General features: G+C 36.7%; 1 protein-coding gene across 5 annotated transcripts in view; it reads left to right on the forward strand.

The window, feature by feature from the left end:
- Nucleotides 1-25,898, forward strand: part of CACNA2D3 (calcium voltage-gated channel auxiliary subunit alpha2delta 3) — a 385,680-nt gene that overhangs the window by 83,935 nt on the left and 275,847 nt on the right. For all 5 annotated transcript variants that reach the window (XR_001523933.2, XM_015641179.3, XM_015641181.3 and 2 more), the window contains one exon: nucleotides 1,852-1,968. Coding sequence is in view for 4 of the 5 variants with exons in the window: in XM_015641179.3 (XP_015496665.1) it covers nucleotides 1,852-1,968 (117 nt within the window). In the remaining variant the exon portion in view is untranslated. The remainder of the gene's footprint in view (nucleotides 1-1,851; nucleotides 1,969-25,898) is intronic.

A 25,898-nucleotide genomic window follows, 5' to 3' on the forward strand; every position in this document is an offset into this window, starting at 1 on the left:
GCTGTGTTTTCAATTTACTGGTCATTTACTGCATTTTATCATGGTATTTGTTACAATAGTGTTTGCCTCTCTTGTCTATTGTTTTATTTTCTCCAGTGAATAAAAAATAAAAGTGTATTTTTCTATTTTAGAAAAATCACTTTTATCTCTAGTAATGACATAAATGGACTTCAAGAATTGAAATCAGAACTCTGTTATTGGTATCTAAGTGCAGATCAAAGAGGGCAAAACCCCCAAATCTCCCTGCCTGTCTCGAGGGAGCAAAATGCAAAGGGTTTGTTTGAGTTTTCTTAGGTTGCTAGATTGCTACTGAGGTCTCAGACTAGAGGTTCATGGCAGGTAATAATGTGGAAAATTTAAATTATTGCTGAAATTACATATATATATTAAAAAAATGCCCTAAATATTTACTGACAACTTTGTCTTTTTAACTTTGTTCTGAAATTTTCTGCAAATTACATTTTATTAAATATTGTTTCATTACCAAAATATTCACACAAGTTTTTATAGTGAAGTGTAAGTTTTAAAGGAAGTACAAAGTGTGAGTCTACCTTGAAAATTAGTTTTGTTAGGGGAAATGGGTACAACATGTGCAGGCATTCTCTTAACAAAAGGGTCCTTGCATCACCAGCCAGGACACAGCTGGTCCTGACTTATTCACTGTTTTGAACATTTTAATATTCATCCAGGTTCTTTGAAGCACTGTTTTTGGTCACCTTATTCTCCATTGTCTCTCTGGAGTTCTATAAGAATCATCATTCTGCAGGCAAATTTCAATGATTTTTTTTTTTTTTTTTTAATGATACTATTTAATTTTCTTCACTCAAATACTGTGGGTTGACCCAAGAGTCTCCTGTAGAGGTTTGGGAGATGCTTTTGGCACACAGGGCTCATTGGCAGGAGGCAGGTGTGCCTTCCTTCTCCCTCACTGTGTGGTGGAGGTGCAGGGTTGTGATGAGGTGAGGGGTTTGGTGATGGACAGTGATTAGTTCAACACAACTGTGCATGTTTTAGAGAGAGAGAAGCAAACGACAGCCAGAATGGAAGCCAACATTTCTTAGAGTGGAGGCTGCAGTGGAATAATGTGGGGAAGAAGAATGTTCTCAGCATTAAATTCTTTTTAATAATTAATTTTTACAAAGCTTCCTTGTGAACACTAATGAGGAAAAATAAAACTACTGATATGCAAAAAATAGAGGGTAAAATTGTTTTGAATATATTTTTAGTGCTTTGGCATTCTGAGTTATTCGCATTGTGAAATGCAGCGCTCGTCACATTGGATAAAGGATGCTTTGATGCTTGTGTTTGGATGAAGGCTCATGTTCTTGTGCTTTTCTTAGGCTTTTCTTTGCATGAAAAGTTAAGCATGTCTAGATAAGCTTGTAGTGTAAGTATTCATAATGTAAGCATTGTATAAAGCTTGTGAAATAGGCATCTACAGGAAGTTCAGCTGAGGAGGAGGAGGATTCTAGGTTGCTAAGGCACAGGGATTGCCAATTGTATCACTGTTTTTACATGATTTTTGGAGGAGATACAAGATTTTGTTACTTTTCTTTGGCTCTTGTTTAGTTGTGGGGAAAAGTAATTTAAACATTGTGAAGGGGAGTTATCGTTTTCCTACAGTGCATGAGATAAATATTTTTATTATTTTTTAAATGGAGTTCTGGTTCTAATCCAGTTGTTCTCTCCCCATGACAGCATCTTGGCACAAAGCAGCCTTCTGTCACGCAAATAAAGATCAAATAAATGAAGAATGTCAGCAAAGTGTAATATAAAACGAATAATTAGTTGTCAAAATTTCAGCTGGTTCCCTGTGAGTAACTTTTCCCTATTTTTCTTTTTCTCTTCCAGAAATACAAAGAATATGAGAAGGATGTTGCAATAGAAGAAATTGATGGCCTTCAGCTTGTGAAAAAGTTAGCAAAGAATATGGAAGAAATGTTTCATAAGAAGTCTGAAGCCGTACGGGTAAGCAGCAGATCAGTCTGCTATTTCCTTCCACGATGTAAAACTAAATATATAGTTTAGGCTCTGCTCTGAAGGCTGTGCTAGCAATTGAAGGTGCTGAAGTGGAAATGCTAAAGCATTCAGAAGTAGTTTAGTATCACTGTTCAAGAGAATAGATTTATATTATTTATACCATCAATAGATAAATGTAAGGGTGTGCAATGAGATTAGGACTGCCAAGTTCCAATATGAGTTTGTAACATATCACTTGTGTGCAGTAAAACCTAACTGCATATGGCTAAAATGGTAGATTTTAAAATATCCAACCAAAGCAGACTTAATTTCAGTGCTCACTATTATAAAAATAGTGTTGCAGGGAAATGTCTGAGTTCAGTAACTGTCCTTTAGTTCGGAAAAAGATGCAAACACTTCAAATGGTAAACACTTTAATTGTGGTAAGTACTACATCATCCTTCAGGCAGCTTATTAATGATCACTGAATAACTAGACAGCTCTCTGGATGTCTGTAAGTTTTTTTGCTTTCCTGTTTTTTTCCCCCCATCTCCATTCTGATCCTCCTTTTGTAATAGCTTTGGTGTCTATTAGACTTACCATAGAACCAAGAAAAAGTTCAGAATTTTATGTTTATTATATCAAATAGGAGTTTGCTGTAACACGTGTTCTAAAGAGTAACAAATCTTCCTTTTGCATTATTCTTTGCTTGAAATTGAGGTGACTGCCTGGAACAATAGCTCCTGTGGCATCACCCCTGTCAGCAAACTCACAGGACATTATGGTGATGCTGTTTACCATCAGCTGCTCTATTTCAGCCAGACTGATCTGCTCAATTGAGCTGAAGATCCTCATGTCTCCACCGTGGAGCTGGAGGTATCACCCAAGGACAGGGATTCCTTTTGTGTGGCTGAGGCTACAATTCTGCCTTCAGCCTTGTATTATTTGTTATGGTGCAAAGGGAGGAAAGAATTTGGCTACGTTTAAGAGGTTGAATTTTCAGGGTTGGCAGTGAAGTAAAACATTTCAGCTTGTAAAACTGAGCACACTTGGCAGGGAAGCAGAGAAAGACAATAAACATGGAACCCCGCAATGCTATTTTTACAGTGTGTTTTTCAGAGGAAAAACTACACTTTAATATGTGTGCAACAGCTTCCAGAAGCCCGAAGAATATTGACTGGGGGAAGGGGGAGGACTCTTTTCCTTGTTTCTTAACAGAGAAAACTGCTCCCCTGAGATGATAATGGGAACAAAACATTTTGGAGCAGCACGTGTTTAGAGCGAGAAGTGACCAGCGAGCTGCACACTTGGCTGGTGAGGGAATAGAATTCCATCAGTGAGGAGTGCAGGTGGGGAAGAGCAGTTTGAGTCTCAATTAGAGCTTCATAACAAATGTTTAGAACAGGTTTGATCTCTCTTCATACAGATTGTGTTTTTATCTAAGGGGGAAAATACAGGATCAATATAGACCACCATGCTCTGAGTAAAAACAAGCCCGAATTCTGTGAAGTTAAATCATGCATGTAATCTTGCGTGAATGGATTTTAGTGCCAGAAAAAGTTACTGAAATCCAGAGCCTTCCCTGGAAGGTTCCCATCTTTGGAAAGGAAGCCAAAAGTGTGGTTTGGACAGGTCACTTTTAAGAAATGATCTGTTTAGTGTACTTTCCAATTAAGTTCTTAATTTTTGCATAATTTTATAAATTGGTCCTTTTTGATGCTAGAGATGTAATGAGTGACCAGTTCTGTTCTGGTAGTATGTAGTGCTTAGTAATTTGCATTCTGAGAAGGACAAAATCCTTTTGTACAATGCAGGTTTTGTATAAGGTTCATCCTTGGTTCATCATAACTGATTTCCCCCTTGTATCTGGGGAGGTGAGATGCAAATTAGTAAAATCCTGTACTCTTAAGAGCTCTGTTCCATCCTGGTACTGGATCATCTTGTCTCTAAAATAACTGAATTTTGACAAAAGTTTTTGATGGCAATTTGTGCAAGAGCACTGAAACATAGGATTCAGAGAATTATGTCATGTGGTGATGTTGGAGGAAGTACTAAATGAGGAATAACTTACAAAATACCCCTCAACCTTAGAAATAATGGGAAAATGATTGTGAGGCTGCAAATCCAAGGACTCAGAAAATGTGTTCCAATATTAACCCAAATTGTTACCCTACACCACTGAGTGAATTAGTTTCAAGTAGACATCAAAATCCATGGTTGATTAAAATGTTTTATCCAAAAGCATTCTGGGTTAAACATATTTCTTCAGGTTCTAGCAGATGTTCAGAAATTCATAGTACCTAAAGTGCTTGATTTGTAGAAAAGGCCAAGAAGAATTATCTGGATTTATAAAAATAGGACAGCTGGGATAGGTCTCAGTTGGCTTTTTTTTGTAGTTCTGCTTGATGCTTTCAAACATATGAACTTATTTGAAGCTACTAATCACATGTGAACTCTTTTCCCTCCTCCCCCTTAATATTCTGGATGAATTTTTATCTTTCTGTCTCATCGCTTTTCATAGTGATTAGTTGGTTCAGTGTGATTTTTATCATATTCATTCCCTGTTTGAATTACCCTTCAGTATGCAATTATCCTATCACAGATTGTCCTATTTTTGTTCTGTCAGATACATATGATAAATGGAAAACTGAAAGTACTAAACCAATTATATAACCTTTTGTCATCTACTTACTGATGGAAAACCTTGCAAGCAACATTTTTCCTCCCCTCCTTCTCCCAGTGTTCACTATTTACCTTGGGTTTATATCAGTTCAGGATATTCCTGTTAACCATTTCCTTCCTAATGCTGTCCTACCTGATTGAATTTCAGGCAGGCAACTTTGTATTTTATTTTGAAGTACTTGTGACATGAATTAAGTTAAAATCCCTGAGCTATGGTTTTGATTCAATGCTGCTGGTGTTTTGTTTCTATCTGTGACAAAGGTAAATGTATCCATTTACTTTTAATATGATGATGCTTGAGATGGGAAAAATCTTACTGCCCATAAGGTGACAGACACAGAAATGTTTGCTGCACCATTCAGTAGTTGTTTTAATTTTACAGCCAAACACAAATAATCCCTTTGAGACCCTTGTGTAGTCTGCTGTCACTTGAGGTATTGCTGCTTTCCCTGGACTTTCAGTTATTTCATTCACAGGAAGTTTGCTTGAACAGTCTTAAAGTTATCTGTGATTTTTTTTAATATAATTTTTAGAAGGTTTTATGATACTTCAGTGACCTGAGTAATTTGAAACTGAATGGGAATGAAGCACTGTGACAATGCTTAGTAACAAATGACCATGGCAACAAACCTGATAGTGAAAAAGAGGTGGAATTGAAATTGTCCATTTGGTGCTTTTACTTTTCCTAGTTATTGACATATTGGGAAATAATTGAATCCTAGAGAGAAGAGAATGATAGCAAAATGAAAGATAACCAACTTATTAGGTAATATTTGAAAAGCAATTATTATAACTTTAGCTTTCTGCTAAAATTTTGATTTTCATTAATATTTCCTTGCAAATAAAGAGGTGCTATAAAAATGATTGTTGATTCACAGCTATGATGGCAAATCAAGTGTTAAGGATGGTTTTTCTTTAAGGCAACTGCACTTGCTGCAGTGGAAAATGCAAATAAGAGGCTTCTTTTTATTAACTTTTCCTTCTATAGCTACCTGGTGTTCATTGTGAAGCTGATTCTCATTATAACTGTACTGTGAAAAGTAATTGCTGTTGTACAGTAATTCAATTTCAGTGCATTCATGCATCAGTAAACCAGTGGGGTTTATCTAGAGAAACCTGGGACTCTAAAGCTTTTTATCATGAAATTCCACATGCGGACAAATGTTCTTCTAAGGAGTAGAATATCAGCATTTACATTTAACAAACATTTGCAATGAAGAGAAATGGATTTTTTTTTTTTCCAATGATGATTTTTACACCAGTCTTTAAGCTTTTTTCAGATACTATTAGGATGATACTGTTTATGCACAGTTAAAATAATATATGTGTTTGAGACGTTTGAGCTTAGTAATACGCATATGCAATTTACAATTGTTTTCCTGCACATATATGTACATATATATGTAAGTAAAATATTAATCAACATGTACTGCATTCAGATATTTCCAAAAAAATATTGGTGAATTGGTGTTCTGGCCAATAAATTATTTTTTATTTAAAGTGATGTGTTAATGAGTGAAAAATGAACTTGATTTGATGAACACAAAGATCGGGGCAAGTAATTCAAAGCTGAGAGTGAAAGTTGCTAAAGAGTACTTCTGTATTCAGAGCACTACAAAATATTTCCATAGGGTGTATGAAAGCTCAGTAAAAAATTCATACAGAATACTGTAGTTAAGAATTGTAGCCTTTATTTACAAACCACCTCCAAGTACTTTAATGTTTCCTTGAGTGTACCTGGAATTTAACTCATTTTAGTGTGTAACTTAGTGGTGAGTCCATTCCTATTCAAGGCAACAGTGAGGAATATTCCAGGTGAATTCTGAACTTTTTTTTTTTTTTTTTTGAGACTGTTTTAAATGTGCACTGACTTGAATGCCCACTGTGTATTTTGTTGCAGTGTATTTTCATTCTGATTTTATATCACTTTGATCAAGGCTAGATCGGGAATGGCATTCCTGAGAAGCAAACATTCATATTTTATATTCATATAATATAATAGAAATAGATCTTTAATGTCAAAACATATTACTTTTCTAGGCTCACTATGTCAAAGACAAAATAAATGAAGTTCCTTCATTGAGTTAATTTGCATCTGAAGAATTAGAAGAAAAATGAATATCAGTGTTCACTCTTTACAGCTGCAGCTCAATGGGGGCTGTATTGACCCCTGATTTTTTTTTTTTTTTTATAAATATAGTGAGAAAGAGATTTTTTTTAATCTGCAGATGGAAATGAAAAAAAAAAAAAGAACCTCAACATTAAGTTTATAAAATTACTGAGGGAAAAAATTATAGATGGTTGTGGGTGGAAGGAAATTATGGTGAATCAACCCAGTATCACTATAAATAGTTTTAACTGACAGAATAAAGACATAATGAATAAAGCAAAGATGGCTACAGTTGTGTTAATTACTGCTAACAAATTAAAGGTTTTCAGCAATATTTTTGTATTCACATTTAGTATTTTAACTGTAATTGTTGCTATTTAATTTTGGTGTCATTTAAACTTGCTCATAGGTTTATTTGTCTCCTTCATGTGTCAGTAATAAATTTGTGTTCTTGAAAGCGTGAAGAGCTTTATTTTTACTTTCTTGAAAATTAGAATACACTGGAAAATGAAAAGATGAATAGAAATCCACTGACAGTGAAGTATTCAATAGCATAATATATAATTTTGATAGTCATAATTTGTAGAATATTTAAAGGCACAGTAAATATCTTTCTTCTTTATTGCTATTGGGCTTGAAGACTGCTTTTGATAAATGTGTAGAATTTAGGATTTCAACAAATGAGGGATTGGCAAACCTATTCTAGTGTAGATGAACTAAATCTAACATTGCAACTTTGCTTTTTAGTTCTTTGAGCTTGCCAAGAAATTTGTGTTTTATAAACAGATAGTGCTGTGAGCTCTGAAAGGGGGAATAAAGTCCATTTTTACTGGAGTGTGGGTGGGATTCTTTTCTCCTTAACCTTCATTCCTCCCATGGCTGTGGTGTGAGAGCTCAGACTGTCCTCAAATGCATTTTCTGGTCAACAGGAGGAATGAATGAAATAGGAACAACCAGTTTACCTCACACCTGCTCTGTGAGTGTAATGGGAGAAACATGGAATAGACAGCTTTAATGGAAGTCAGTTTTTCTGTCTGTAGACCTCTCTGAATCATAGCAGGGAGCCCAAGTGCATTGATTCTGTATTTAACTCTCAAATGTCCTAAAACCCAGGTTAGCTGAGTTGTCAGAACAGGTCCTGGTAGGGGTGAAGAGGTGAAACTTAGAAAAGCTCAGCGGGAGAGAATGAAAAGAAAAGCAGTGAAAACTTCAGGGAGATGTTTCAAGGGATGTGTGTTTGCCAGGATTTCCAGGGAGTCATGTACAGGATGTGCAGTATCCAGGAATTCCTGCTCCCATCTCATCAGTGCTGTAGCACACTCTGCTACAGCTCTGCAAACGTGGAGCTTTCATTGTCTGGGTACAGTGGGAAATAAATATCTACAAAAAATAAAGCAACTTGAACCATCTTTGAATTTTGTCTGTCTTTAAAACATTGGAATGTTTGTATGCTGAAAGAAAAAAAAGTCCATGATCTAGTCAGTCTTAGGAAATTCAGTGAATTTCCTGAAGTTCAAATTTAGAAAAAAAGAAAAAAATACTCATAAGATAAAATGGAGGAAAATTAGGACTTGTAGAGAAAACTTCAAAGAATTTCCTGCTGGAGACAATTACAATGGTCTCACCTCCAGTGCCAAGAAAAGTAGGAAAAAGTATTTAAAGATAGTGCATTCAACTGTGAAGCATTTATGTGAAAATACAGCGAGGTAATCCATCCACTTCACAAATTAGTTCCTGTGTTGGACTTCACTGCAGCAGTACATAATATTCAGATTTTGCAATCAACATATAATAGTTTTTCAGACAGCAGGAAAAAAACCAGTAAAGTAATTTTGGAAGAATGAAGTCAGATAAATTAGTTTCATTTGTCCTTTCTTGTCAGTGTTTTAAGGTACTAGCATATTTTAGTGCTTTACATTAACATTAATTATTTTTAAAAAATTCGTCATATTGTTCAACTTTCTTTTCAGTGTGGTATTCAAACTAGTCACTTCAAATAGTAATGTTTTAATTGAAACTTAATTTCACTTACACAACTGTCATCTTCTCAATTTTCAATTAGGATTCTGATCTCACGTTGTAAATAACGATAATTGAATCTACTTGTTGGAATTATAAAAATAAATACTGGTACTTTTATGTCAAAGAAACTATAGATGTTCGGTGTTGTATCAATTTTAGAGGGTTTATTGATACTTATTTTTAATTGGTTATAAATATTCTTTTGAGAAGATGTGCTATAACTTGCTGTTCATGTAACAGTAGCCTGTTTTCTGAAACCTTGTGTTCATTTACTTTAATGCTTAGGTAATAAAAAAAAAAAAAGGCCTCTTCCTTTAGAGATTGCTCAGCCTGCATCTGTGCAGAGCAGGTTTCCATTCTGCTGCCTCCTTTTGCCACTCCATGAATGATGCCAGCTCCTGTGCTCTGTGTGGGGAGCGTGAGGAGCACCAGGAGCAGCAGCCAGGAGCAGCCTGTTAATAGCATTCTTGGAGGGATTTAATGAATGGTCATTTATCAATATTTTGAGGAGGAGAGACTATCATCTCTGTGTGATTCTTCATTTTGAAGTGCTCAGAAGCATTTCAATGAAAAGAGGTGTAGAGAGAACTCATTAATGTTTTTTATGAGCATTAACTCTTCCCTGGGCTGTGTGATGGAGCCTCCAGCAGGGACCGTGCTCGGTCAGGTGTGCTGGCTCAGCCTGACCTGCCACTGCACCACAAGAGCCTCCTGCACAGATAACTGAGGGCAAATACCCCATTTATCCTCTTCACTCCCACCTTTCTTGAGTTTGACTCTAGTGGAATTAGGTAGGAAGAGGTCTGTTTAATCTAAAATACTTCTAGCTTAGTTAATTTTTTATGTCTCCAACAGCTGATTATGTATTTCAGACGTGACCAGCAGTGGTCAGTGCGTTTTCTTGCTCTGCCACCTTTTGGATTTTTAACACCTACTGCTTCAAAAGTTATTCTTCCTCATCTTGCTTTCTCTGGACACTAGTTTATCTCCTAATTTGAATAGAAGTATAATTTACAGGTTTATACAATAAATCCACCATGCTCCTCCCAGCTGAACATTTTCTTTAAGACTGGAGAGCTGCACAACCTCCACAGTGTGCTCTTTCAGCTCATGGGTTCTCTGATCATTCCAGGGAGCTGCTGACATGGGTGGGGGTAAAGAAACTCTTCCCAGAAGCACTGGATATCAGGTGGCCACAATTTCTGCTGGAATTAAATCAGAACATCAGGATTATCACTACTGGTGGTATGTGAAACTGTTTTGGGAGACAAAAGCAGACCAAGAATGAGATAAGCTGCTTTCTTTTTTTTTTTTTCCCCTGGAAAAGCCAGGGCTTGTTATTTTTTCCCTGGAAAAGCCAGGGAGAGTGAGTTAACCAAACATTTAGTTAATGTTTTTGTTTTGAACTGTATTTTAACAGCTGTCGAAATACAAATGCAATAAAACATCAGATTCGATACTGTAACTAGAATTTCAGTTGTTCAAAATTAATCTTCCTTTTGATAAAAGGCTCAAGTTTTGTTTGCTAATATTAGATTTCTGGATTGTCCTGGTCTGTAATTTGATGGGCTTACAAATTGGCAATGGCTCTTAAAAAAGAAATCTCTCTTCTGGCTTCCACAGGTACTTGCTAACCTCTCCTTTCTCCTTTACTTTTGCTCCACTGAGCTGTGGCAAAGCTGTGCAGAACAGTCTGAGAATTTTAAGACTGAAGAATTATCCAGTTCAGAAACCCCAAAACAAAAAGCTAAGAGAGGCTTTCTTTCCCTTGGGCTAATTAGGATCTTGTTCATTGCATGACATGAAAAACACTTGTAAAAGTAAGGCCCAGGAAAGAGATGGGAGACAGGAATGAGCTGGATCTTATGATGGACATTACTCTTTTTATTTTCTCCTGGGAGTGGTGGTGATGACTTAGGATTATATTGAACTGTCTCCCCATTTGTATGTTTTTTTTAAACTCTGGTGACTCTGCAGCTGTTTAGGGAAATTGTCTAATTACTTATAGGTTACTTCAGGTCTGGTATTTTGTATGTTGCTGGGCTAAATGTGCTTTGCTGTTGCATGCTGTACTAGAGGGTGAGAATCTCTTCCTGTGCCTGTAGGTGATCAGTTCCTTATTGCATGGTAGCTGCAGAAAGCTGAGCTCCTTGCTCAAGCGGTGGGTGTCTGAGGAAAAATGTTTCAAATCAGTAACCTGAATCTCTAGAGCTTCAGTAAAATATAAACTTTATTTTCCTAGGGAATAAGGCAAGGTGGCTCACACATGGCACATATTGATAGATTTGAGATTTTGCTGGACAAAAAGGCTCATCCTGAGTCCTCTGCACAAATTCTCTGGTACTTCAGTCTGTGACACTGGAGACCAACCAGCTTTAGGGCTGATAGGAAATACTCTTACTAAAATACTAATCTTGCTGTTGCAATTTAACTAATTGATCAAATTATGCTGAAAATTAAAATGTTAATGGATTTCAAATTACTTCCAAAGATGGACTCTGAATGTGAGGTTTCACAAAAACGCCTAGGCAAAGGTTTCCATGTACACAGCCAAAAGCATCCTAATACATTTCTGTTGTAGATTTAGGATTTGTGGCAGGAACAGCTGAGGCCCACAGCTCTGGCAAGAACTGCAGCACACTTGGGTGAGAGCAGGTGCAGAGCCTGACACCTGGGCTGGAGTTTGTTTTTCTCTTTTGAGAAGACACAAAGTTAAAAATCGCTGTGTGGGGGAGCAAAAGTGGCACCTTTGATTTTATTTTATGTTTGGAAGGAAGAATATTGTGTGGCTCACATTATCCTAATCACTGTGTCATTTGGTGCTGGGGCCACGGTAAGAACAAGTGTAGTCATTTATTTTGTGAGCATCTTGATTTCAATGCCATGTAATTATGCCACATTACCTTTGGTACATATTTTAAAATTATTTGCAGTGAAGGGAACAAACAATAAATTATAGAGGTCACTTTATAATTTCTTTTACTTCCACATAAATAGTTATACAGCCATGTATTCTTGGCCCAAATGCTCTGCCATTTAAGCTAGTGCAGCATCTCTTGGATGATTGCTTCTTGTGCTGTGCAAGTACTCCAGGAGGACAAATTGAGTAAATTGTAAGCAAAAAGGTGTTTCATGTAAGAAATAAACAGTTCCAAACTAACACTATGAATTGAAATGTTATTGATTTGTCTGTTTGGGTTTTTTTAATATAAAGTTTAAATTACAGCAATCATTGTGGCACAAAGCACTACAGAAATGCTACATTATAGAAAAATCTTGTGCCTTGTATTTTCAATGGGTCATTTAAAAGCAATAGTTTTGCAAGCAAAAAAGAAAGTATGGCTCTGTACCCATGAGTCTTTGTTTTAAAAAGAAGCTGGAACTGGAGAAGCAAGGTATGCTGCAGAAAAAGGCACAGCAAAATCTGTGTGCAGAAAAAGAGTTAAGGGAACATTTAGAGATTTGATGTAGCTTCACATCACCCTTGCCAGGTGTATCAGAACATGGACTCTACACTACAGCCTCCCCAGGAGGATTACAGGGCAACTTTCTAGACCTCAGAAAAAAGTTCAGGGACATCTCAGGTTAATTCTTCAATTCTGAAGTGTGAGGATAAGAGAGTGTTTAAAACCACTGTAACTGGTAAAGCTTTGGCACAGGATAAGGGAGAACCCTGGTAAACATCTTTATTTGCTGGTTTATACCTTGGTTTCTTTCATCAGTGGAGTTTCTGGTTTTGATACCCCTTGGGGCTAGCACAACACAGGGATTTTCTCCTTTTTTAACACAACTGAGCAGGCTAGAATAACATCTATTATTAAAAAAGATTGGCTTATATTTATATATAATTTTTCATTATATTGAAAAAACTGTGTTTTTTCAGTAAAATAATACTTTTATCACACATTTCCCACAACTTGTAGTGAGACAGTAATTTAGCACTTTGTAAATGTGCCAGTAAATTAGTAATTCTTGAGTCATTAATTTTGCATTTATCTTAATTGTGTTACATCTATGGATATTTATGGAGTTTCACTTCTTTACACTTGAAAAAATCACTACGGTGTTACTTCTGAGATGGTTTTACAAAAACTAAATTATCTTAATGGAAATATTTTTGACATATAAAAATGGAAATTTTGCCTTAATTTGCAAGTTAAGCAATTTTCATTTAAATGTCACTATGAATCGTTATAGAAATGGGAATAGCTATTTTCCTTTTGCTTTTAGATAACTCTATGCTCATGATCTAGTAATTAAATCCCTAACCTCTTGATCTTTATTTGTGACTGAAGTTCAATAAGGAATTGGATAAATTCATAAAAGATGAGTCCATAGGTGGCTAATTAATATACTAATGGACAATCTTTAAATCAGGAAGCCCAGAAAGCACTGATTGCCATAAGCTGAAATAATTTACTGGGAAAACAGACAAAGGCTTTCATCCTATTTCTCATATTCTTTCCTCCAGCAATCACTGCTGGCCATTGCTGGAGAAAGTTTGGGAGATCTCTTGTGTCTCTCTGTGCTGACAATCTCATCTCTGAAATTCTGTTAACGACTCGAAAGTTGAACTCTAAAAAGTTATTAGATGAAAGCCTTGTTTTTGAAAGATCAGGTAGTTTGAGCTTATGACACAGTTCTTTGGATGCTCCTGTATTCTTATTTTAAAAATGGTATTTTATTTGAAAAAATGCTGCATGCTCATGGATTTTTTTTTCTCCTTATCTATCACCTTGTTTTCCCAAGAGTGAACAATGCAGGTGGCACTGGCCAGGCTGCCTTGTGCAAACCCAAAGCAATGTTCAGGAGAAACTCAGACCTTTGCATGACAAAAGTGAAATAAAAGTCCCTCAGAAGTAGGTCAACACAACCCCAAAACATAAAAAAAAAAAATTAACAAACCCCTAGAGAGATGCCTTGGGTTTAAAATAGTCTGGGGTCTTCAGTGGATTTTTTACTGTCTTCTCTTTTCATGTTGAAACAACTTTGTTACATGCGAATGTTGATGGATGTGAGCAGAAAGAAAACAGGTGAATTTTACTCCAATAACAATCAAATACTGCTCACCTCTTTTGGCCAGATCTACATCTCTGTAGGACACAGGCAGTACCCTGCATTCTGTTCCTGGCTGCAGGTGGCAGTTTTGAACTCTTCCCCAGTACCTCGTCCTCCACTGGAGGACACGATTAATTGGGAGAAATACATTTTATTGCCTCATTTCTCTCCTGATGGCTATAATGCTATATATCAAAAAACCACTCCAACAAATGGCTTGCAGTTTTTCATGGTGAAGGAGAAGGCCTGTGTGGCTAGGAAGCTGCAGCAATGGGGATTAGTTAATTGTTGTAGGCAATTCCAAGTCAGAGTGAGCACCAAAGGGATTATCAGTGCCTTGATAGAACTTTTGAAGCCAGAATCTATTGTAACTCTTGCTTTTGGAGTTTCATTGAAATTATTTAATTACCTTGCTTCTTTATTTTTTATTATTTTTTTAAGCATATGTTCTCATTAAAAACACTATAAAATTCCTGATCACTGCTTTGGAGCTTTTGTTCTGAACTCTGAGGCAATTAATTTGCTTGTTCCATGCTGTATCGATACTGCCTGACACTTCCCATATCTTGTGTGGTCTGGCTGCCTTCTTGCCATTTGCTACTTCAAAAGAATTTCTCCTGCTTTTCTAATATTTTATTGCATGTTTTAATTTTGCTTCTTGAGTTTCTTCCCTCTTTATGTTTAATCCTTTGTAAATTATGTTTCCTTAATCATGGTTAAGTCTACTTTGCACTGCTGGGTTATTCATCGTGTGGTGCTTCATCTTGCATTCTACTGTTCACCCTCTGCCTTGCTCCTGAGATACTTTTAAACTGTGATGGTGGTTTTTTTATTTTCTCCCATAATTAAATTATTTATCTTTGCCATTGGAAACCCGTTGAAATCAATATTGACCTGATTTCACCTTTCAATTGTACATTTATCAATGTAACATATCAGACTTATGTGCTCATTGTGAGCATATAAGGAAAACAGAAAGGGATTGTTTTGTGATTGACCTGAGGTGAAATTCCAGGAACATTTTCCATTTCTGTTGTCTGAGTGTGCAGTTTGCTGAAGAGCCAATGGCTGTAAGCCCTTATGGGCTCTGCTTCCAGCACAAGGGTTTTCTGGGACCTTTCCTTGGAAGAAACAGAGACAAAGGGAACTTTACAGCTGTCAGTAACAATGAAAGAGATAGAAGGTCACAAGATACAGTGTGGGTATAAATGAGGTATTTATTTTGAAGGTAAGGATTTGAAAACAAGACTCCTACTCTTTCAGAATGCCAGAAATTATTGAAATAAAACCAGTTAAACTAATCAATTGTAGCTAAAGCTATTGGCATTTTCTTCTACAAAATACTCAAAATGAAGGTATAGTAGTTTGGTTTAGTCTGGTATAACTAGCTTTTATATTTTATCTATCCCCTAAGAGAGCCACCAAGAAATTTGCAATGATTCCAGTCCTTCCCCATGGCTAGAACCAGGTTGCTTTAATTTTCTTTTGCACTCTGAATTTATGAATACACATTTTAAGCATCAATTACTTAAGAGTTGTGTTACCACACTGAAAAAGCTTTGGTGAAAAAAGTCATTCTGAAGAAATATTAAGAATTATTATGTTGCAATAAAAAAAGGAAGAACAGAGAAGTTTGCTAGAAGATCTTAAAAAAATAATTTGCTAATGACTGGATTTGAAGTCGGTTTTTGTCATGCAGGTACAACACTGAGTTTTGCAAGACTTATTTCTGTATATATATATAGAATATGAGTGGAACAGGTGAGAGAATGTAGTTGCATCTCCATAATCTCTAATGATACAGTCAGGTGATGGCACAGAAAGGATGTGGTTTTATTACAATACCAGCAGAGAAATAGAGCACACTTTAAAAATAATTAAAAAATGAAGTACAGAACAATGACTTTTATATTCTATGTTCTTAAAACATTTTTATAACACATATTATTGTGACAATCTGTAGGCCTATGTGTTTTTACTGTTGGCAGCTCATTAGAATGTGGCAGGTAAAGAAGAAACATGATCTTCTGTAATTGCAAAATTGTAAAAGTCCAGCTGCCCCTGCTGAGGATTCCCCAAATTAAAGGGATATAGGATGCAGTGAGCACAAACTCTAGGTTTTCTAAATGACATAACTAAAATGTTTCATTTAAAATGGCAGAGCTAAGACAAACGTAGATATAGCCTTTCATATATTATGCATGAATGAAAGGAGTCTTTAATAGCTTCACTCCACAGCAAAGATGAGAATTGTGGTGTAAACACAAACTAATCTTGCATTATTCTGACTGTGCTGCAGAGCAGGGCTCAGGAGGATGTTCAGCATTTCAGGTGGAAGTATAACATTGTTCTAGAATTCAGACTTGGCATTTAGAAGTAGACATACACACTGCATTTCTTCCAGGAGAATTTTGTGCCAGTCCTGAGCCAGATGCTCCATTGGTGTAGCCCTACACTTACTGTGCTCCCACACAAGATAAATCCACGCTGTTCATGCAAATCTTACAAGGCAGGGACCCCTGTGTGTGCTGATGTGGATTGTATACTTGATTTCTGGTGAATTTTAACTTGTTGAAGTAAGTCTTCCAAGGCACTTACAGGACAAGTTAAACTCACAGTCACTCATTGCAACCTCTGAAAAGTTTAAAGCTCAAGGTTTTCTTTTTAAAGAAAAACTTCTGATGCCATATGTAAAATATATTCAAATAAAAACTCCTCAAACAATTAAAAGGGTTTTTTTAATATATCACATAAAATGCTTTTTTTGTGTCATCATTGCTGCTGGTACAAAGGAAAACATCTTGGACATAAATTTGGCTGCTTTTTCTTTCAATCTACATGCGTGGTGACAAAAATAATTTAGTTTCAAGACTTGCTTAATCCCCTGCATTCAGTCTGTCACAGTTAGCATATTGACTGAGCCATCCTGATTGCAATAGGGACCTTTGTCCAGACAGAAATTATTAGCACCAGCAACTGAATTCAGCTTGGACCAGTCTGCAACAGCACATTTGAATTATTCTAATGGGACTGAATTTAAGAAAGAGTTTTGCAGGACAAATGTCTTCATTAACTGTTATAAATGTCTGTTATTTATTTCCCCTTATTTGTGTTACAAAGCACTAATGCTTTAAGAAATGAAATGAGAAAGTGCTGTGGTGATTTTTACTCCAGAAATTAATTGTACTGCAATCCTCAGTGGCTGAACATTTAATTTCAGACCAAAGTAAAAGAACATAAAATTAAATCCTGGATGAAATTTCATTCAGTCTGATTTCAGTATTAGTTTCTTATAATGCTTTTTGGGAGACAAACAAGCATTACCTACTGGCATGAAAAGAGCCTATAAAATTTTAAAAAAACACAAAGTGGTTAATATACTTTTTTATTGGGGTAAGACTTCATTTTGTTCTTGTATTTATTTTATTTCTATTTTTTCTTCAAAAAGGGCATTTTAAACTCAGTATTTCCTTCTGTACAATTCTGCTTCTTTTGAAAATACAGCCTTCCTTTCCTAGTAATTTTCTTATGTTGCTAATTTATGAAGAGTTGAGAATAGACAAATCAAACATGACTTTTATTCCTTTCTCTAAGTGCTGTAAAGTTAGTAAGCTAGTTTAGGCTGCTGATATATTACATCATAAATGAATTAGATAATGAAAATAATTTTAACTTTTTTTATGCAGTAATCATAATAAAATTAAAATATATAGGAAAATGATATTTGAATATCCTAAATCAAATAAATGTTTGATTTAAAATAAAAAAGAAAAATGTAGCTGAACACTTTTAATGTGCAGTGTTGTATTTCACTTGCCTACTTTCAGTTCTACACAGCTCCCAATATATTTTCAAATGTTTTACATATTATCACATTTATGGCTAAAAGCTGTGAAATTGTTCCCCTTTCCCTTTCTCTCACTGGGGAATTCGAGTACTCTGAGCCAAAATTAGCGTTCAGGTCATTACAAAGACACTGCTGATATTGTATTTCATACTTAATGAATCTTTATTGGCATCTGGGTCTAACCTTGACTCTGCTTAGTGAATCATAACTTGGCAGTCTCTGAGTAGGTGCTCCACTGTCCTATCAAATTCCAGCAGAGATAATTTGGTCTTTCCCAGTGATTTCATTATAAATGCAGCACTCTGATTTAAAAATAATAATAATAATAATAATAATAATAAAAGCAAACTAAAAAAAAAATGCAAGATAAAACTTCAAAATAAAAGTTATATTAGATTTAAACTTTTTAAACTTAATATGATCATATTGTTAATAAAGGTGATCTCATCTTTTATAATATTCTGCTAAAACCAAGCTTCTCCATCTCATCATCCCTAAGGATCTCAAGCTTGGTATGAACCTCAGAGGTAGAAGAGTCTAGAGAAATTCAAGTATCCTCCATGTGTAACAACTGAGAAGGAGCTCGTTTCCAAGTCTTAACTTTTAGTATCTTAAGGCAGATCTGGAGAGCTCCCCATCCCCTTTATGGGGTGTGGAAAGCCCTTTCAGTGTTTCAGGTGTCTTAACCAGTGCTCTCGATCCTGCAGCTGCTTCTCCTCCTTGCCCAGTAATCCTATATGGCACTTCCAGTATTTCTGTTCTAATTCCTTTTCATCCCAGAATAAGTAGTACAAAAGAGGAAAATCAATTAAAAAAATTTATGCTGGGATTCTGAACTGATAGTAAATAGAGAGTCAAATATGTTTTTAAAAGGTAAAAAACACTGAGAAGAATCCCATTTTTATATAAGTAGAAACTCAGGGAAGGTATTTGCAATCCTTGAACACAGATTAATATTTTTCATCAAAAAGCATGTATCTACCTGGTAGCTGAGTGCAAATGATACTGTGATGTGTAGTGATTGGCACCAGGAAATATCATGAACTTTTATTTGGTGGTGACCAAAATCTCATTGTCCAGGCAAGTGGTGCAGCAGGAGCAGCCACCTGGCTCAGGTGTTCACCCTTCAGCCTTCATCACATCTCATCTGAGGCCTCAAAGCCTCGCTCATGGTTTGGTAGCTGAATTCAGGTTCATGCTGAGGATTTTCACCTCGTGCTTTTGGGTGGAATAAAGGCCCCCGTGAACTCTCTCATTTCTGTGTCAGCTCTTTGCTGGTATCATCATCCACAGCACAGCTGCAACTTCAGCAGTGCAGGGCTCAGGTCTGAGGAAAGCAATAATGGACTTAAAGAGCTCAGAGAAGAGAAGCAAAGGCAATTGCAGGTTGGAATGTCTTTGTTGCATGAGGATTCCATGCATGTGAATTCCTCTTTCTTGAGAAAAAGAGCCAAGGCTGGGAGTGAGGAGCATCACAAACAGTGGGGAGGATTGGAGAGCAAGCAGCTGCTCTGTTTTCCATTGAAATGCCTAAGGGAGGCTGCTCAGCTCCTGTGAAGTCCCATAGCTGCAGGCTGGAAGCTTGGCAGGGTACCCCTGGAATGTTATCATCTATTCTGGATGGTTACTTTGTATTTGGATTTTCTGTGAGACAGCTGTGGTCAAGATGGGCTCTGTGCTCGGAATGCACACACCTACTCTCAGGTGTAGGAAGGGAATCCCAGTCTAGCTCTGGAGTGAGTGCTTAGAGCCTGAAAAGGACAGACTCAGCAACTTCCTAGCATGGGGAGAGATTTCTGTGTAGAAAGCTAATTAAAGAATACTGAAGTAAGAAAATGTCAGTGCTCAACAGTTTCTGTTGAAGGGAGGCTGTTTTTTAAGGCCAGCTCAAATCTAGAATCCATCTATCCAAATAAAGGTTTATCAATGCAGATAGATTATCCCCAGATCTTCAGCTGTCATGTATTCAGAGGTCTCTCTCACTTGTACCAGACTTGGCCTTCTCTCCCTGCACACACACACAAAAGCCTGACAAGTTTTTAATCTAGCTAATCTTTGAAAAATAGCTTTGTGCTTTTTGTTTCTATTTGAAATCACACTTTATTTCTAAACCTGAGGGCCATTTAGTTTTCTTTAGTTTTGACGTATGTGCAGCTCTTGCACTGACAGTTTTGAGGGTTCATAAAGGACCATTTTTTTTCCTCAGAAACTTGCCTTTGGCAAGAGACACTGTTGCAAAGTGGTCCCCAAGCAGCGTTTTTTTATCTCTTTCTCATTTTAGCAATTAATCTGAATTTTGCCATAGGGAATACCTGGTATTTCTGCTCTGTGGATGCTCCTCACAATTCAAAATATGTTGTGATAGGTACTGTGTGATATAGGAGGAAAAGGTTGAGAGCAATGGATTTTGTGGGATGTAGGTGAAATGTGGAACACTGCAATCGAGAGAGAATATTTAAATGTCTCACTTAAACTGTCAGGCTAAGTAGATATGCAGTGAATGCATATGTTCTGAGAATATCAAATCTGCTCATGTGCTACCTTCAAAGAGAGACTTTGAAATAGGAATTGCAGTTGAAATTAATTCTGTATGGCATTTTCCCCATCTTCTGGAATTGGCATCAAATTTGCCTCAGAACAAGACAAAAACTAGTTAGACATATAGAGAGCTTCTGGAAATGGTAAAATTCTCACTGGAATTGTGGAACAGAAAAACTAGTAATAAGATTTGGTGTATGCTTTAATTTAATACTTCTGTCTACTCTATCTGGATGCCACTTAATTAAAAAAGAAGGAATGGAACACCACTAAGGCATTTATTAATTTTGGGGTAAGCTGTGTGAAATCTGTCAATCTTAGTTCACCATATCCCTGAGATTCATTTTCTTTGGATTTGAAAATAAACCTTAAACCTCAAGGATGAAATGCCACTATGGCTCATTTCATTACATCCAGCAGACAATAAACCAGCCCAGAATCAGCTTCCCCCCACAGCTGCGCCCCTCTCCCCTGTAGCCTTCTGTGCAGGGAGGTTGATGAGCAGAGGTCTCTCCCATTTTTGTAGCTCTCTGGCTGGTTTAGCCCTTTTATGGCCAGGAAGGATCTACAGACCTTGGCACTCACTCTCTGGCTGGTCCCTGATAATTCCATGAACGCAAATACAGAGATGTACCTGGGATATTAATCTTCCTGCATGTGAACAAGCAAGGCAGAGTATTCCTAAACCTCCCTCCTCCCCAGTGCACTTCCTCTATCACCTGAAGGAGCAGCTTGTTTGATTTTGTTTTCCTCTCTCCATGGTCAGGCTGTAGACACAGTAAGCTTTGTGGTTTTTCTCTCAGACTGAAGGACAGAATTAATTGGCTTTGAAGTTTCCAAATCTGTGTTTCTGAAGAAGAGGTTTGCAATGAGTGACTGTGAAAGGGAGCTTCTGTGGAAGCCAAATCACTCTGGAACCAGAGCAGTGCTGGCTGGGTCAGACACCTGCTCTAAAATCCTCTGTTAGCACTTGATGTGAAATTGAAATTGGAATGATTTCCATCCCTCTGATGAAACTGGCTTCTCTTGCTGCTGTTCAAGCATCTGTGCAGATGATGATTTTTTTCCTGGTATCTCTTAGAAAGTACTTAGAAATTGAAGAGTATTTGCTTATTACCTTCTTAGGAAACCAAAATGAACAAAGCAACCCAAACACCACTGATTTCTCCAAGAAGACTTGCCAGCAGTGTCTGTGCTCAGACAGCACGTGCTGATTCCTTGTGCCAGGGGCTGCCCAGCCCTGGTGATACACAACTCTCTGCTGCCCATCAGACAAATTCCTTCCCTGGCACTCTACATAAGTTGGGAACTTGTAAAAACCAAAGATTTGCAATAATTTTTGAGAGAGTGGCATTAAATTTGGCTTTCTTGAGCAAAGATTTTAAATCAGTAGGCAATATGAATAATGGGAAGGGACTCATTCTCTTGATCCCAGAGCAAGGGGGTTCTTGGTGGTGTTTTGTCTGGTGCTCCAAAACTTCTGATTTGCTAAACGATGAATTTGAACTTCTTGAATGAACATGTGCTGTAGCTGATCCTGACCACTTCCTACTTGCCCTTTAAACTCTTGGAATGGCAAAGTACAGGTTCTACTGGATACCATTCCTGAGATCCATTCTTGGGGACCCTGGCAGAAATAGCTATTGGAGACCTGAAATGGGTTTTAGTGAATTTGTGATTACACTGTGAAGAGCATCATTAATTGCTTCCTTTCTGTGGTGCAGTGGGACATTCCTCTGTGGGAGGCAGGTTTACCTTTCACAGGATTAGAATGAATTCTAACAGGAATGCACAGCAAATAACCTCACATTTTCCCTTTGGCCTCTCCACATAAAAAGCACATTCCTTCTTTCTTGCTCTCCCCACGTATGCAACATTAATATATAGGATAAAAAATATTATTGACTGAAGAGTAATAGTTAAAAATCAACACCTTCTCAGGCAACATTACTAAAATTAAAAATAAGCAGTGCATATTTATCATCTTTTGGGACAAATAAAAGGTTTTATTTGTGACAAGATGGAGACTGGTACACTGCTGACACTCCTGAACAGTGTCAGGGCTGCCAAAGCCTCAAGTCAGGTCTGAGACATTCAGTTCAGGCCTATCCATAATGTAAGACAAGCTTGCTACTAATTAACATCTTTTGTAGCTTTGGTTTAAGACAAATGAGTCAGTAGATGTAAAATTCTCATTCTTAGAGTTGTTCAAAAATCAGTGCCATAATAATATTAATATGTCGCTGGAAAATGCAAGGTTCCTCTTTGTTTGAACTTTAATGAAGCTTTTTAAAACAGTTGCCTTACAATCATGTGCAAAGACAAAGTAGGCTGAATAAAGTAGGATTTCTGATTGCAAAATGGGAAGTGGTGTGCAGAGTCTGTGGTGTTTCATAATGTAAATGTGATAATTGCTAGATGCAGGTTAGTTGGAAATGTTTCAAATATTTGATTTGTCTTTACATGAAAGAATTTCATAATTTATAATGTTTTAGACAATATTAATTGATGTGGAAGAAATCTGTGTAAAATCTGTTAAATGAGCTGAGAACTAAATGACTCCAAGTTACTTTGGGGACGTCAATAGTTAGACATCTCAGCAGAGCAAACCACATAATTTTTAATGGTTTCATCTTTATATGTAAACAATATTTGAATATAGCAATTGCCACACAGAACTCAAGAATTTAATACTGTAATGTGAGGTGACTGAACAGCTATTTTTATGGAGTTTTACCAGAATACCTGCAGCAAACAATCAACTATCTTACAGAGCTAAGATCTCTTGTTTTGTCCTTTTCACTCTTGAACCTGAAACAAAACACTATCCATTTCAAAGAAGTGATACTTCAAAATAAAACAGCTCTAGATGTATTAAACCCAAAAGAGAAAAAAAACCCCAGATCTGAGGTTTATTTCTTAATTTCTGAGGCTGACTAATGTGATGCAAAAAGAGTGGCTTTGCACTGTGTTTCAGGGAAGATGAGTATCCTACCAAGGTTATTAGAGAATTATGCATTTCACCTTTCAAGTGTTATCTGGTACTGCCACTATGGCTTATCATTAGTGTATCCTTTGATACTTCCATGGCATCAGGAAAGACATAAAACCAAAATAGAGAAGGGACTCATAAACATAATATTCTTACTGTGTTGGCTCCCTCAGAGGGTAAATTTTTCTTTACCTTTTCTGCAGTCCTTTAAAATGGAGATAAAATTGTTTTAAAACAGTGCAAACATGTATCACAATGTAAATGATTTGGGAAATGAGACCAAGCCAGTGCAGTCTGCATAAATGAAAGTGTTACCTGTGAAACTGATTATAAGGCTGGGACAGAAAATGGTCAGAAATAATATTGGACCTTCTATTAGTTTCTAACCTATCTTCTTGACAATCTTTATTTAAGATTTTTTTTTTCATTGATTCAGAAGTAGATTTGAAGACAAAGCAGCTGCCTGGTGAAATACTGAGGGACAAAAACTTTCTTCCTTTGGAGCTCACCCTCCCTATATGGGCCCAAGTAACAGGCTAAAGGCTGGAGCTGCAGATTTCCCTGACTGTTCCTTTGCAGAGGTTAAATTTAATATACACAACTCACATATAAAAGGGTAAAAAATTAAGACATTGTATTATTCATCCATCTACCTTGCCTCAGCAGACAGTTAAGAGTGATGGTGGTCAGTGCAACTTTTGTACCAAAATAGGATCTGAATTAATCAATACCCATATTTATACACAGGAGTGATCCATTGTGGTATTTACAGCTACCATACCATTCTACTACTCTAAAAGGACTTTTTCTTTGGTTTTTTGCTGCTTCTCTTAATGAGGAACTGAAATACTTTCCTAGATATATCAGTAGAGATCCCTGGGGTTCAATGCCTGCTTTTGGAAATCCCTACTGAATGTCTGAAGAAAAAAGCAATATCCCAACTTTCAAAAATTGAGGCTTTAATTGCCATTTGCACGGTCTGTTACACATTTGTGTAATAAAATTGACCTTGCAAGTTTTATTAGTGTATGACTTAGCCATCATTCATACTTCTTACAGATTCATGGGAAACATCTTACACATTTTTATTTGAATATCCTTTGGCAAACAGTTCAAAAACCTATTGAAAAAAGACTTGAGCAGAGTAAGCAGCCTCTGCAAAACAACTCCTCAAAATCCCAAAACAACAATAATCTCCCCCTCCCTCCACCCCAAAAAATGTCTCCCCAAATTCTGCACCAAAGGAATTCAGCGTAGAGGCTGCCAAGATGATTCTTTTTTACAACCCTAAGCCCAAGCCTTTATACCTAGGAGTTCTAAAAAAATGTTTTCCTTTGCTTTCTCAGTCAGTTGAAAGCTATCAAGGCCGAGGGTATTACAGACATTAAGCCTGACCACCAGGACATGATTTTGAGGAGCCTGGAAATGGCACATTCTTCAGCAAGCCGTGTAATTCGTGCAGTGGGAACATGGCAGTCCCCATATGGAAGCCCTGCTGACAGGAGCAAAACAGTTTTTAAGCAGCATGTAGTGTTATCCTGCTCCAAAGGGCTGTGAATTGTGTGATGTGGAAGCCTGGAAGGCTGTGCCATATCCCTCCTCCATCTGTGCAGGATGGCTATGGTGCCAGACAGGTAGTAGACTCTGCTGTGCTCTGCTACCCTTCATCTGCTTTCATGACTCCCACTAGTAAAAGCAGAATTATACTGCTGAAATTCAGTTAAATCAATGAAATTCCATATGGCAAGGGGTTAGTCACTTGTTTCCAATGCACTCTTTAAAGGGGGTGAGCTTTTAATTTCGATGATATTTAGGTTCTTAAAATCAGGAGTAGAGTGCTGTTCAAGTTCCTGGCTTTAATAGATTATACAATTAAAAAGCTACCACCACCACACCAAACAAAACAGAACAAAAAAACCCAACAAAAACCAAACCACCACCAAAAAAGCCCCCCACCATTTGTAGAAGAAAGATATGTTTTTAAAATGCTGGAAATGTAACTGATTATGAAAACAGCTAAAATATCAAAATTCTATTCTCCAATGTAAGACTAGTTTTCTAGATTATTTATGTTAGATTAGATTATTTAGATTATTTTTGTTAATTTTTTAATACAGCATATGTGTCTTTCTTAGTGTTGAAAATTTTCCCCTAACTCAAACTAACCAAATGCCCCTAAAAAATGTTTGACTTCCTTTTCCCCTCTTGTTCTTGATAATTCAGTGCCAAGATTACTCACACCTGGTGCTTTTGTTTCTCCTCACTATTCTGATTGCCTCTTGAAGCTTTTCACAATTTCATTCTTCTACAAATGGCTCAGCTGTCTGGAAAAAGGCTGATTGTTTTTGTGAATTTCACCATTGAGAAGCTCAGTAAAATACTCTTTTGATCTTCCTATAATTGTTTTAACAAAAATATATCTGCATTTCTGTGTTCATTCTTCAACTTTGATTTCTTCTCCTAGTGAAGTTGCAAATTAATCTGGCTCTATCAGTGTTGTCTTCGTTCATCTTCTCAGCTGCTCTGTGTGAGTTCTGGCTTTAACATTATCTGATGAAAATAAAAACTTGGATAACTTTTTCCCCATGCTGCTGATTTACAAGCTTTTCTCAGGCCCTCTCTTGTCCAGTTTTGGCCCTTCCTTTGTCCTCTGTATTACTGTTTACTTTTGGATCTCAGCATATTTCATA

This window comes from Parus major, chromosome 12, assembly GCF_001522545.3.
Source record: "Parus major isolate Abel chromosome 12, Parus_major1.1, whole genome shotgun sequence".
NCBI classification, from domain to species: domain Eukaryota; kingdom Metazoa; phylum Chordata; class Aves; order Passeriformes; family Paridae; genus Parus; species Parus major.